The sequence below is a fragment of the Micropterus salmoides genome, unplaced genomic scaffold (genome assembly GCF_014851395.1).
Source record: "Micropterus salmoides isolate LMB-PRFRI ecotype aquatic unplaced genomic scaffold, ASM1485139v1 Ms_hic_scaffold_16, whole genome shotgun sequence".
NCBI classification, from domain to species: domain Eukaryota; kingdom Metazoa; phylum Chordata; class Actinopteri; order Centrarchiformes; family Centrarchidae; genus Micropterus; species Micropterus salmoides.
In genome coordinates this window covers 7,033,083-7,047,479 of record NW_024040707.1, presented here as the reverse complement: position 1 = coordinate 7,047,479, position 14,397 = coordinate 7,033,083, and the positions used below count along the sequence as shown (strand labels likewise).

At 40.2% G+C, this 14,397-nt stretch overlaps 1 protein-coding gene across 1 annotated transcript; it reads left to right on the top strand.

Annotated features, from left to right (window-relative positions):
• The first annotated feature begins 1,129 nt into the window (after window positions 1-1,129).
• kcng1 (potassium voltage-gated channel, subfamily G, member 1) lies at window positions 1,130-12,536 on the top strand. The gene is made up of 3 exons (XM_038721888.1): window positions 1,130-1,285; window positions 8,514-9,350; window positions 10,970-12,536. Exons 2-3 carry the CDS (start codon window positions 8,568-8,570, stop codon window positions 11,747-11,749), a joined length of 1,563 nt encoding a protein of 520 aa, XP_038577816.1. The 5' UTR covers window positions 1,130-1,285; window positions 8,514-8,567; the 3' UTR covers window positions 11,750-12,536.
• Window positions 12,537-14,397: the final 1,861 nt, after the last annotated feature.

Below are 14,397 nucleotides of genomic sequence, written 5' to 3'. Positions count from 1 at the left end.
CCACAGAAATTCCTACTCTCTTCCTAGGAAATGTTGTGAATTACTGTATTCTCACATTTAAAATATTTCATTTAAATTTAAAATGTAACTTGTAGCCGGGGGATATAATATTCGGAGAACAAATTCAGAATTTCCCGACACTAAAGTTGTAAATTCCTGCAAAGTCAAATGTTTTCTCGTAAATTTGTGAGTTTTTTCTTGGAATATTACCCCCTCTCCCTGCTTCACTTTTTTTTTACAGCACCAGCACTGAAGTGAAAATAATACACTGAGAGTGACTATTCATGTGTTTACTGCTGCAGTTTCCATTCAGTTTCCATTCAGTTCAAGACAGGTCGATCATTAAAGTGATAATAGGTCCTAATACAGGCAACACAATTTTGAGGTAATGCTCAGTGGACAGAATGCAGATGTGCCAAATGTGCTGAAACACATATATGTTGTTATGTTTCATATTGTTTCCCCTCTTAAATTGCATTTTCTTAATCGATTTGGACATTATGACCATCTCCTTCTCGGAATGAAAACTATGTTTGGTGACTGAGTTTCCCCTTCAGTTCTGATGGTGGTATACTGTGATAAAAAACAAACAAATAAAGACATCACTTCAATGGCCATTGGAAACAAATAGTTATTAAAAGCATAAGAAAAAAACAGCAGCTTTCGCTCTGGTGGTGATGAACATTCTCTGTATGAGCCATGCCTTCCTCCTTATCATCATACCTCATAAAAGCGTTTCCCACCACTTGTCTAAATTTGGACACCCTGGTGAGTCCAGCCTACAGTGGCCCTCCCCTCCTCCCTCCCCTCCTCCCTCCCCTCCTCCCTCCCCCTCAGCCGGGTAACCCACTGGACAAATTTATACCTTTGTGTGAATCTACAATCAAAAGACGGTGATTATTTTCATTTAAAGGTGGAGGGAAAGCACAGCTTTCTAGATGGTGGTTGCCATGGATTTTTTTCTCAAAAGCTTTTGGTATAATGGCACACCCACTTCTGATGTCAGCGCTGGAGGAAGAGGGGAGAAAGGAGTTGAGAGGGAGAGGGAGTAATGAGGGCAAAGGGAGGGAGGGTGGGAGGGGTGGGGAGGGGAGGGGGCAGCCTGTTGCTCATGATCACTGAATAACCTCCTCGTACTCCACAAGCCTAGTGCCTGTGCATAGATGGAGCAGAGTTAAACGAGGCAGCAGCAGAAGCTGATAACACATTTCATATATCCCTTCGTGCATTCTTCTCAGCGCCTTGAGCAAACTAACAGCTACTGAAGACCAAATTCAGGAGCACAGTGAGTATTTGCCTTTTTATTTCAGACTATTCAAGTATTCAAACTTGAGGTGTGTTGTACAGCAAGGCACACTTTCTTAGTTAGAGAGTCACACTTTGAGAGTTTGTCACATGCGGCACAGCATTCGCTTTTGCAGTAAGAAGTTGGAAATGACAGGGCTGACTCTGACATTTTTGTAGCTAGATTTTCCAGGGTTGATATTAAGAGGATTGTTTGGATAATTTATTTATTCAGTGAGTGCTATTGTAGATCTCAGCCTAAAAAAAATATGTGCAAGAATGCAGTGCACTCAATCCTTTTCTAAAAAAACGACTTGAAGGAAGCAGTCCGTTTTTATTGTGAAATGCCTTAATGCAAGATTGAGCTGACTCCACTTAAAAGAGGTATTATTTTATTTTGGATCTTTTGACCCATCTATGGTGATGATTTGCATACTGGATACACTGCACGTACAGTACTCCATGGTAACAAGGCTGCAGCTACATTACCACATGTTATGATCTGTCAACATTTACTGATATCTTGTCAGAGACTAGGTTTACTGTTGTAGTGAGACATTCTCTGCCATGATCTACAGACAGGGATATATACAGTACATATATATATATATATATATATATATACGCATATGTTTGCAGAGGCATTTTAAATTGCAACCAATGAAAACTGATGTAAGAGAAAGTTTTGAATCTGAGAGCCACTTCAAGTCCTCAAACAGTGAATCATGGCTCATGTTATGTTTCAGTGAATACATAAGAGATCATTCTCAATACAGCACAGGGTCTCACTTTGAAGATGATGTTAGAGTACGCCCCATAATGTGATTATGAGTCCACAACGCAAATGCCTCTCTAAGACTTTAGATCAGTGATATATGATATGTAATAGATCATCCTCTCTCCCTCCTCCAGGTAATTGGGACTATAATGGGATGAACTAATTACTTTTTCCCGTTCTAACAGCTAAGAATGGCTGTCTGATTCTACCCCACAAAAATGGGTGCACAAACGAATTATAATCTGCCAATCCCATGTCAGTGTCATTAGAGAAGGTCAAAGGGCTATGGTCCCACCAGCAATACTGTTTCCCAGAGCACCAGTAGGTAAAGAAAGAGATCTTCAGTCAGGACTCAGATTCTACACCAATCGCGTGATGAATGTGCTTTGAAATTGTAAGTAGGATAAAGGTATTGTCTCTCTTTCCCCAATCACAGCTTTTTGCTTAGACTTAGGCTGTGAATTTTTTCCATGTTTTAACGAGATTGTAGCTGTTGCTTCTTTCACAAGGATTTTTTTTTATCAATCCAAACCAAACACTGGGCAAACAAATAAATACACACAAATTCCAATTGTCACATGCACCTTGTTGATATGGAATGGCCTGTCATATTCTGTAATAGGAAATAATTTTGTGCATTCAACACCAAACATTTTATTTCCAGCCCATCAAGTGATCTCATTTGCTATTTCTTTCCATCAACCCAGCCCAAAAGAAAGCCCTGTGTGACTGTTTGTCTGGTCCATTTATTCCATCTCATCAACTAAAGTACTTTTTCACTCACTCTGTAATAGTGCTAAGAGTGGAGTTGTTTCCCTTCACCTATCTTCAAGCATTCATTACTTGTACCTTCTGTCACCTAATGCCGCTGGGACCTGGAGTCCTGGTGCTCCTTTCAAACACTCTGTCTAGAGTGACAGACAGTCAGGTCTTCACCAGTATGAGGTTGTGCCTGGCTGCACACATGCCTGGCCCCAGCGCCACTTTTATCAGCTGCCTGTGAAAAATAAATTGTTTACATAGCCCAGAGCGATTAGGTGGTTGGATGATTGCAATTCAGCGGGAAAAGGGCATCAAAAGATGAGAAGTGAGTATGGTTAATGCGCACAGACAATGCAGATAATTTAATGTTATGCAATCTTTATATAATCAAGTTAGTTGAGTGCACAATCGTCCACTCAGGCAAGAAAAATGCCTGGGATGAAAGAAAAAAAAATTCTACATATAAAGTTAATGTGTGTGTATAGGTGTAAAGTTCAGGTGATGGTTTAGCATGTTTTGTGGGCTGTCTCAGTATTATATGTCCCAATTTGCAAGGGCTATGAGGATGAGGAGTGCTGAAGCATAATGTGGAGCACTGATTCAGAAATGTGGGGATTTGGTGGGTCGGCTCAGACCCTGTCTGGGGGATAGAGTGCTTTAAGAGAAAGGACAAACGGGACAGGCTAGGAAATAATCGGCATACTGAAAATGACAGAGGTGTGATGCTTCTCATTTGCCCTTTGTTAGGGAGACATTTGAGTCAAAGAAGGAGATGAAAAAAGCACTTGAATGGTATTTCAAAAGGTTTTAAAAGTGTGTTGCAATTGAAATCAAATGGTTAACAGAACATAAAATAAACAACCATTAGTGCTAACGTAGTTGATTATCAAAGTGTTTTATGTATAGAGCATATTTCTTTGTACTTCAGAAACAGAGAGCAGCACAATGTGGTGGACCACAGACAGAGTTAGGGAGACAGTTATTGTCCTGGAGCTACAGGGTTTTCAGCGTGCATTAATACCGCCCACTTACAACAAAAGAAAAACATTTTTGTTTAAAACTATGCCTCCTGGAATTACTGTAAGGAAATGTCTTCTGGGGTTAGAACTGCTTCTGGCATTCCTGACTGTCTCAATGTTTTACTAGATTTCAGAGGGGGTGAGGGGGCAGCTGGGTCTTGGCTGCCCCTGTGGTTTCAAGTCCATTTCTGAAGAAAAAAAAAAACACCCTCTTATGGTCCATTAGAGAACAGTGAGCTGCTAAGGGAATAGGCAGAGAACTGGATGTTGGGTAGAACAAAGGGACATCATGTGGTCTTAATGGTCATTTAGCCTGAGAGAAAGAGTACATGATGGACTCCATTTTCATGTAACAGCTATCATTCTGAGACATTTTGATGAAAAGCATTATCTTACAACGACACATTATTGCTACGCCAATAAGAACAAATGTGCAAAAAAATAAGATTGCACTCTACACTCTGAACAGCTGTCACCGGAAGGTTGAACATGTTTCACTTTAATTATGAGTCTCTGAGGTTCAGATTTTCATCAGAAAAACTGATCTCTCATTTAATTACCATGTGTTTGTATTTCACAGACTGAGTCAAGTTGAATTGCAAATCCTTGATTCAGAGACAGATTGAGGAAATCTGTCCAATTCTGACTTTTTGCAAGGGTTAGGGTTGTTGTAAATCACATAGCATTTCCACCAATATGCAGCTATAAATAGCAATCATTACTCAATTAGATAATCATGTCTCTTTGTAGGACACATGCTCTGCACGTGTTACATAGCAGATTTTTACCAATCAGAACCATTCATATTGAGCAGGAATATTGCACACATTTCTCTGCAGACTCATAAAATAAATATTATATAAACCCTTTTTCAACATCTAAAAGGCTTCAGAATTCCCTGAAAATTTGCTCTGCTTTGATCTTCTTATAATTAATGTTCTTATTAAAATATCTCAATCAATATTGGTTGTAGTGAAGCTCTCCAAACACTTTTGAGGAGGGCACTCTGGGAAATGCATGCACAATGCAGTCATGCAACAGAGACTCACAACCTAGTGACTCACCAGGCAATCTGGAGAACATGCCCTGTGGCTTAGCTGTGATAACGCTGGCACAGAGAGAGGCCAGACCTCAGCCGATCTGGTGGGGAGAACAGCCTTCGCTGTCTTTGCAGTGTTTCATCTCTCCTTCCGAGATAGACTTTGTCCCCCAGAGGAGGCATCTGAGGCACAACAGAGTGGAGAAGAGAAAAAAAACAAGAGTTTAAAAAAAATGATCCTGTGACTGTGGAGAGGCAAAAGCACAATCACTTTAAAGGCAAAGTGAGAAATCAAACAGCCTCAAGGGGTTAAGTGTGATTTAATCTAGTAGGAGAGTGGCGTAGGCCTGTGCACATCCACACTGGTGATGCATTGTAGGCGTATCGATAACCTCCGCCGCATGGAGGGAGAATGTGAGAATTCACAGAGTCGTAACAACAAAAAGGAGGGATTTTACACTGTTTTGAGAATTGATTTTCATTCTTGTGTTTTGGTTTGGTTAAGCGGCACTAGTGTTGATTTGATATACATTAATTGTAATCAAAATATGGAAAATGTGAATGTGCAGATGTGAGGATCCATTAGAGACATATTTCAGTGTCTCGATGCGTTATGTATGCATTAATTCTGTTTTCTGTACGACAAAACTCATCACACACGAACCATTCCTCCTGACCGATCTCACATGGGAACTTTCCAACAATGCCCCAAATGAAACACCATCAAGAAGTAGCGTAGGTTAATACAACCAGGCAGAGTGTTTGAGAGAAGAGCTCGGGGTGGGTTTGCTCTAATTTCATGGGTGGGAGATGGTGCTGACTGTAATCAGTGGCTCACAGAGGCTGACAGTGCAGGTGCCTAATAACCATTCAGTGACACATTCACATCCCCGTTTTAGAAGCCAAGGCCTCCTTCCTAACCCAGAATCGGTGGTACAGCAAATCCAAGCACTGACATTTTAATTCCTGACTGGCTAACCTGCCTCCCCCTAAATTACTGTAATTTATTAAATTAGTTTGGACACAGGCCACGAGGTCCTCACTGCACTGGTGATATCCAGTAAACATTTCTCTTTCATTCTCTCGCCTATAGTTAGATATATTGTTCTTTCTCTCTCTCTTTGATCCACCTATCTAGTTTAGCTTAAAAAAGATTTCAACACCAAGAACAAACTGTGAAAATATTGGTGTCAGTGTGTGTGTTTGCTCTCAGTAGAACCTGTCTAAGTGTGATTGCGAGTTAATAGGTGACATGTTGGGCTCTGAAAAGGGGAGATATCAATAAACATGCTCGGACACGATGATTCCTCTCTGGCACCTTAATTGAGAATGTGTTATTTTCAGAAGTATTTACATAGGTACATAGGTACAAAGGTTCTTTCAATCAGTCTAGCACCTACACATACCTCAACCAACACCTAACTGAAATGAGTGTGTTTGACAGCCATCTAATCTAGCTGTTGAGAGACACACACATTTTTTTTGTGTTTAAATATAGCTTCTTCAGTAGCTGCACAAAGCAATTATATCAGTGAATTATCTAACAACAGCCAATATAACATCAGGACATTATTTGTAATTCCCAGGCTGCTGTGGGAAACAGATGTTCATGCACACTGCTGGGAGTGAAAGTCTTATCCCTTGATGCCTGATCTACATCAGCGATCATGTTTAATGACGCATACATTACATATTCATACTGCTAAGATTATGGCACAGACAGGCTGTTTTTCTAATGCAATTAGTGGATAAAGGTTGTAGGTAAAGAAACTTAATTAAATTCTCTGTCTGTGTTCACATGGGATTGATGTGTTGGACAGATAATAGTGATAAGTTGTCTCAATCACAAGAAACATGTTTCCTATGGCAGTACAACTCCCCTGTCAGACGTTGTCAGCCCTTGGCCCTCTTTGTCAGGTTTGTGCAGTTTGACTAATTTTGTGATTTTCTTGCCAAGAGTGACATGACAGGATTGATAACCTCTCTTATATCCATATGCTAATTATGGAGATAGAACATGAATTGATTAGCTTACCTTAGCATAAAGACTAAAAGCATCTGAAGGCCGTTATCATAGTTATCTCCATATTTAAAAAAAAATGTGCACCAGCAGTACTAAAGATCACTAATTAACATGTTCCATGTTGTTTATTGAATCCATACAAAATAGAAATGCAAGTTGTGGATTTTCGGGGAGTAGAAGCCATGGCACGGTGACTTCCTGGAGTCTTGTCATGGCTGTGAGGTTGCCAGTCTAGCTGCTTCCTGTAATTATGCTAAGCTAAGCTAAAGCTAACAGCTGGCTGTAGCTCAGTAATTAGCATAGAGACATGACTTAGGCAATTTTCTCATCAAACAAACGGCAGAAAAGCAAAAGTCCCAAAATATCTAACTACTCTTTTTACTGTTGTCCATACAAAGTAGCCAAGTTGAACTAACTTATGTGACAGAAATATTCCTGTAAACAAACACATTGTACCAGTGGAACACCACTGCATATTCAGAGCTATAATAATGTTTGCCAATGACATTAGTGATTGCCTGATGTCGCCTGTACCATACCTGCCAAGCCAAATTAAACTAGTTACTAGTGAAAAAACACAAGCACAGGAAGGTACAGACCCAGGTATTTTTGTCAGTGAAACAAACCTGAAAGGCCAGTAAATATCTGGATCTACTTTACATTTGTTAGATGGATGGAAAAACTGCTCCATTGGGATGAACATATTTCTCTGCAGTGTTGGCAATATGTAAAAGTGCTGTAGTTGTGGGCTGCAGGGCTTAAAGCAGCTTTAATCTAATGGTCGCTAGTTTCATTTTACCACCTTACATGGACAGTTTGTACTTTGTGACTTAATCACACAATATAATTATTGTATCTAATAGGGTGTGTGATAAAGGTAGACTCTAGTAAGTAGCAACCTACAGTCCTTTATACTGACAGAAATGAAGAAGGTTGGCTTCTTTTAGTACCTTTACCACTTGTAAAGGTATGATATTCACAGTTTAACAAAGCTTTAATGTACTGTATGTCAAACATGCAAGAGAGGCAATCTAAGTGAGAAAATATTTGCTCGTTCAGTGTTTAAGAACTTTAAATTTAAAAACGATTCATGTAAAATAATAAGTAATATTTATAATGTCCATCCTACAGTCATTTAATTCAGCTTGTTTCACAAACTGTTGAGACAAACTAAACAAATACATTGGATACATAATTATGAAATGCAAAAGAAGAAGAAAAACATCATGATGACAATATGAATAATTAAGTTTAGAAAAATGAAAAAGGAAAAGTCTGGTCTCATCTCCTGCCTTTGAGAATTGAAATAGAATAGAATAGAATTCAAATGCAAATAATGCATTCTGCTGCAATAATGCTGCATTGTGGTATTACTCAGTCTTGTAAAAAGAGTAACTGCTGAAATTGTTAAAGAAACAGTGTCAGTATTGCTCCAACTTAACTCCCACAGTCTTTATGAATTTAATAGGTAACAATTAATCAAAGCCATAAATGTCAGTTTAATCAATTAACTACAAATACATTTTTTCCACTGAATTGTTACAAACAAACTTATTTTAAAAACTCCTTATGTCAGATGTTAATTAATTCTCTGTTTTCCTTCTGAAGGTGACAGTGTGATGGTGGCAAATTGAGCACAGGGATGTGAGCAGACCAGTAAAGATGACCCTGCTGGCAGGCGATGGCTCTGACTATGACTACAGTGCCCTGAGCTGTACCTCTGATACCTCCCTTAACCCACCTCCCCTACAAGAGGAGGAGGCTCAAAAGGGAGCCTTCTACAAGAGGGCACAACGTGCCCCTGAGCTCAGCACCATCCATGATGACACATTACTGTCCAGTGCCCGTAAACTACACGCCATCATCAATGTGGGTGGCTTGCGTTACCAGCTGCCTTGGACCACCTTAGAAGACTTTCCGCTGTCTCGTCTGGGCCAGCTACACCTCTGCAGCAGCTTTGATGAGATCATGGGTATCTGTGATGACTATGATGTTACACACAATGAATTCTTCTTCGACCGCAGCCCCTGTGCCTTCCGTACCATCCTGACCTTCCTGCGGGCAGGGAAGCTGCGGTCCCTCAGAGAGATGTGCGCCCTCTCCTTCAGGGAGGAGCTGCACTACTGGGGGGTCCCCGAGGAGAGCCTGGAGTGGTGCTGTCGTCGGCGTCTGCTGCAGCGTGTGGAGGAGTTTGAAACGATGGAAAGGGCAGAGGAGGAAGAGGAACTCCTGGAGGATCTGCTGGATTCACACAGTGGCCACAAGGAGCATCCAGCAGAGTCCAGACTCAACCGGTGCATGGGCAAGCTAAGAGACATGGTGGAGAGGCCTCACTCAGGCCTCCCTGGGAAGATCTTTGCTTGTTTGTCAGTGTTGTTTGTCACCATCACTGCCGTCAACCTATCCATCAGCACCATGCCTGCCATGAGGGAAGAGGAGGAGGCGGTGAGTAGGCTAATGACATTTACACATGTCACAGAGGGGAAAAAAAGTTACTGCAGACAAAAACACGTTGCCAAGATGCCAGAACAGAAGTGTTTTCATGTCAGTGAGGAAAAGTAAAAACGAAGACATGACCCAACACATCTTTATTGTTTGATGGGAATTTGTGTTGTGTTCCATGTTTTTGTTATACTACATCAAGAAACACCAAATTATTGACAATAAACATTTGAACCCCTCAGTGGTGGTTTGTCTGTGTTCCTCGGTAGATTTGAATTGAGCTGTATTCAAAAGCTAAACGGAGGTAAACTGACATTAAAAAATTGGAATGATGGCATGTCTCATCTGTCATATCATTTAGAGAAAAGGGAGACTGCTGAGAGAGCCAGTTGTTTTTGCCAGATTAGAAAAAAAAATATTTGAAGATGTCTCAGTCTGCTTTCATGAAATGTTTTCATTGTTATGTCTGACTTCAATCACAACCATAATTAGCACACAGGGCTCTTTAGTCAGTTCAAAGGAAAATTAAATATTTGAGCCACACACATATTTTTACTTGCAAGATGTGCAAACAGGGTTTTAATTTCTCTTAAATGCTTTTGATGACATTTCTCCTTTGAATGGAGAGGAATTGCAACCACTACTTTCTGTTTTAATATTGCAATATTGTAGTGGTTTTCAAATGTTCTACTTTCACTAGCTCTTGTGTATACTCAGGAAATGAAGTACAGATACTGTATGTGTGGTACTGTAGGTGGGAGGAGGGCAAAACCAAAATCTCAACGTTTTTTTTCATTGTGACTCTGTATGTTTCATTTAGTACTATGGCTTCTTGGAGTTCCGGTACATAGAGCAAGAGTTCAACAGCATCTCTTGTCACACTGCTAAACCAATCACAATTGGTGTCATTTAAATGGATACTGATACTGAAAAGGAAATAAAAGAAATACAATGACTGCACTTGATCTGATGAAGTTACAGTTAATTTTGACCTGGAACACTTGCTTTGTATTCACACTTCAGTATTCTCAGTATGTTAAATTTTTAAGTGCCAGTAATCGTGTTCTAACAGCTCTACCGCCTCTAATTTCTTGCAGCCAGATAACAAAGTGTTGTAATAAAAGTGTTTAAGTGTTCCTGTCTCTGAGTGAGAACAGGTTTACTGGAGTTTTCAGGTGCTTGAATCGGTCTACTCAAACCTTCTCCTCGTCTGTGGGAGTGTGTTTCATAATATTGTTAACTGATATGGACTGCGTTCAAAGGGCTTTGTGCAATATACATGCTTTGAACCTTCTCAGTCACGCATTGAATCAGCATCATTACCGTCTCTAAGAAAACCAGATCCTGTGTTTTTGTGGCACGCATCACACATTCTATCAAAATTTACTCAAATCAATTCACACATTTGTCCAAAAAATTTAAGGCGGCACATTCTGCAAATGAGTTTCTACAAAATGTTTTCCTTTCGTTATTTTGTTGATTGTAGAAATATCTTGCACATTAAAGTGTTCAATGCTGCAGCATCTGAAAGTCCTTAGCACCTGGGTTTCATGTTAAAATGGTTCCCTCTAGTGACTAGAGCTACCACTAACACATGCTCACTCATGTCTTTCTTTAACCAGGGCACATGTTCCCAGATGTGCTACAACATCTTCATTGTGGAGACGGTGTGTGTGGCCTGGTTCTCCCTGGAGTTCACTCTGCGCTTCATTCAAGACCGCAGCAAGCTGACCTTCCTCAGACAGCCCCTGAACCTGATAGATGTGGTGGCCATCCTGCCGTACTACATCACCTTGGTGGTGGACAGCACATCCAAAGGCGAGAAGCGGCTGGGCTCTGGCAGCAGCTACTTGGACAAAGTGGGCTTGGTGTTGCGAGTCCTGAGAGCCCTGCGTATCCTCTATGTGATGCGGCTAGCTCGCCATTCACTGGGCCTGCAGACTCTGGGCCTGACAGCACGCCGCTGCACACGGGAGTTTGGACTGCTCCTCCTTTTCCTATGTGTGGCCATCGCACTGTATTCCCCCTTATTGTACTTGATTGAGAATGAAATGGGAACCACGCAGGAGTTCACCAGCATCCCTGCAACCTACTGGTGGGCTGTCATCACCATGACGACAGTGGGCTATGGCGACATGGTGCCAAGAAGCATCCCGGGCCAGGTGGTGGCTCTGAGCAGCATCCTGAGCGGAATCCTCCTCATGGCCTTCCCCGTCACCTCCATCTTCCACACCTTCTCGCGGTCCTATGTGGAGCTGAAGCAGGAGCAGCAGAGGCTGCTGCAGAGGAGGACACACTTTCTGCTGCGGAGCCGCATGGCTGGCCTGAGCAGCAACCTCTCACTAGAGAGTGATATGCTCTTCCCTATAGGGTCGTCTGACACCAGAGATATGGACGACTGAGACTGGTGGAAAAGGAAGGAGTAGGACAGAAAGTGAAGAAGAGGGAGAGACTGATGGTGCAAAGAGAGAGAGAGAGAGAGAAAAGGGGGTAAGGAGGAAGGAATGTAGATAGAAAGGTGGAGAGAGAAGTATAAATACAAATGAGAAAATGATTTTTCTTTATTCCCAGAAATGCAGCCTTGCCATGTAGCAGTGTACTTTCAGTTAAAGATAATACACCAAGAGGAGAAGAGGATGAGATTAGTATTGGTATTAAATAAATGTTTCCATCAAAAAGTATCTTTGAATGAAATGCATTATACCATAAAATATGAAATATAAGTCCAATTTACAGAAAAAAAACATGGAGCATAATAATGATTTATAGTCTTACAACAGTCTTATATGAAATATGTTATTTAACAAAAGACATAACTAAAGAGCTCAAGTACTACGTCTTTATGATCCAACAACATAGTGATGTTTTTCATCTCTGATTTCTTCAAATGTTTTAATGGATTTGTTGATGTCATTTGCTCGTGGGAGTTAACCAGTGCCACAAATGCTCTCTGCTCTTGTTAAGTCCAAATGGTGAAATGGAATTTATATCCAAGCTAAAATGTGACCCTTAATCCACTGATTATTTTCTGAATGACTGTGCAACTTCTGGGAATTATATTGGGCTGTTCAATATTTCTCCCACTCTGGCACTGTCAGCCACATATTAATTATGATGTGTTAATTATCCTTCTTCAACTCCTTGAGGTTCCATATGCAATTTTTAAATATATTTGGACATTGGAGATAGCGTTATTGTGCTTGTAATTACTGCAGTTGCTGTCCATAGCTGTTTATAATGATCATTTCTCTCCTTCTAAAGTGGATTCAAACTGAAATCTGTCTGTATCATTGTTGCTTCTCATTTTAACTTTCGCTTAACTTTAAACTTTATAGCCCCAGAGGAACTTAGTGTGTAGTGTGGGGACATAATTGAACATGATGCACATGGCAGACACCCAGTACCAGTTACAGCGCCTATGGTGTCATACAACACAGGCAGAAGTTAATCAATACAACATCAGTAGTGGAAAGGATAAAACTACCCAACAGTATATAAAGTAGTTAACTGATTCATGTATTTGTTTTTTAATTTGTTTATTTAAGTTTTCTGCACAGGCTTACAAGACACTAGGCAGCAACAACAACCCGGATGGTCCTACAAAAAATCATAATATACAGTTTCACAAATTCAGAAACAAAACATTTCAAATGAGTTAATTAATTTCAGAACACAAGTGTCCTATTATGAAGAATAATGTGTCTCTGTCTTAGCTGCCGTGCATTTTCTATAAATCTAGCAAAAACACAAAAACCTCTTTAAAGATTCCACTCAACATGTCACTTTCATACAACTGAAACAAACATGGATTGTTAAACTGAATTTCTTCAAACAGATTATTTCTGAAATCATTGTACATTTAGGGCAATGAAATACAAATTGAAATGCATCCATCCAAAAAAACCCACCCACCCACCCACCCACATACTAAAGGCAGAGGTGCCTTGCTCCACCTCCACCAGCCACAATGTTAGTATTCTTTGGTAACACAATGTGTAATATATCAATTCAGAAAGTCCATTCTGCTGCCACATGAGTACTTTTACTTTTCATACTTTAAGTACATTTTATTCCTAATACTTCTGCACTTTTCCTTAAGTAAATTCTGAATGCAAGTCAAAGATCCGAACACTTCTACAACCACTGACAGCAACAAACAGTACACAATACTACACAGCACCAACCTGCAGTGCTTATACGGGTACACAAATTCTATGTAAGAAGAAACGCAATACTGCAAAGAACAGTAGGCTTATACAATACTTTCTACTATGCAGTACTATGATGTTGCTATGAGTCCTGAGAGTTATGCAAAAACTAATGTTGGCTGAAGTGTTGCTGGTCCCGAGTGCTGCAACCCAATGTACCTCATTTGAACAGTAGGTGGCAGCATTGTATCACCAAGGGGGAATGGAAGCCCAAAATAATTTTAAATCTGTTGATTTTGAACTGTCTCGCATTCTAGTTCAAATATAGTGAGGCTTGTCTTAGCTAACACACCTGTTTCATTTCATTTAAGCCCTTCTGTTGATCCACATTGTGGACAGCAGATGGCTCAGATCTGAAGTCAACACTTTTGATCTTTTGAAGAATCAAAGAATATCTTCAAAATTCAGAACCAAGGTATGATGTGTGAACATTTGTAATATAACATAAATGTTACATCTGGCATAAATAAAATCATTGCCTACAGTAAATAAATAAGCTAACATATTATGATGTAGTATTAGCTACCTGGCAGTAAAGCAGCCTAGTTAAAAACAGCTCCACCTTTACCAGCGGCAACATTAGTGAAGCACACACATTAATGCACCACTGACTGAAATCCAGTAATATAGTTTGCGAAATATTATTCTGATATGGGCCATTCTGCGTCATGAGTACAAACTTTTAATTCTGTACTCATTTTGAAGGCAGGACTTTGACTTATTGACCATTTCTGAAGCAAAAGATCTTAGTGATTCCACCACGGTAAATAAGTTTACGTTGAGCCACGTTTTGATCTGAATCCTCAGGCGAAGAGCTATGAAACGCCATTCAACTAAATCAG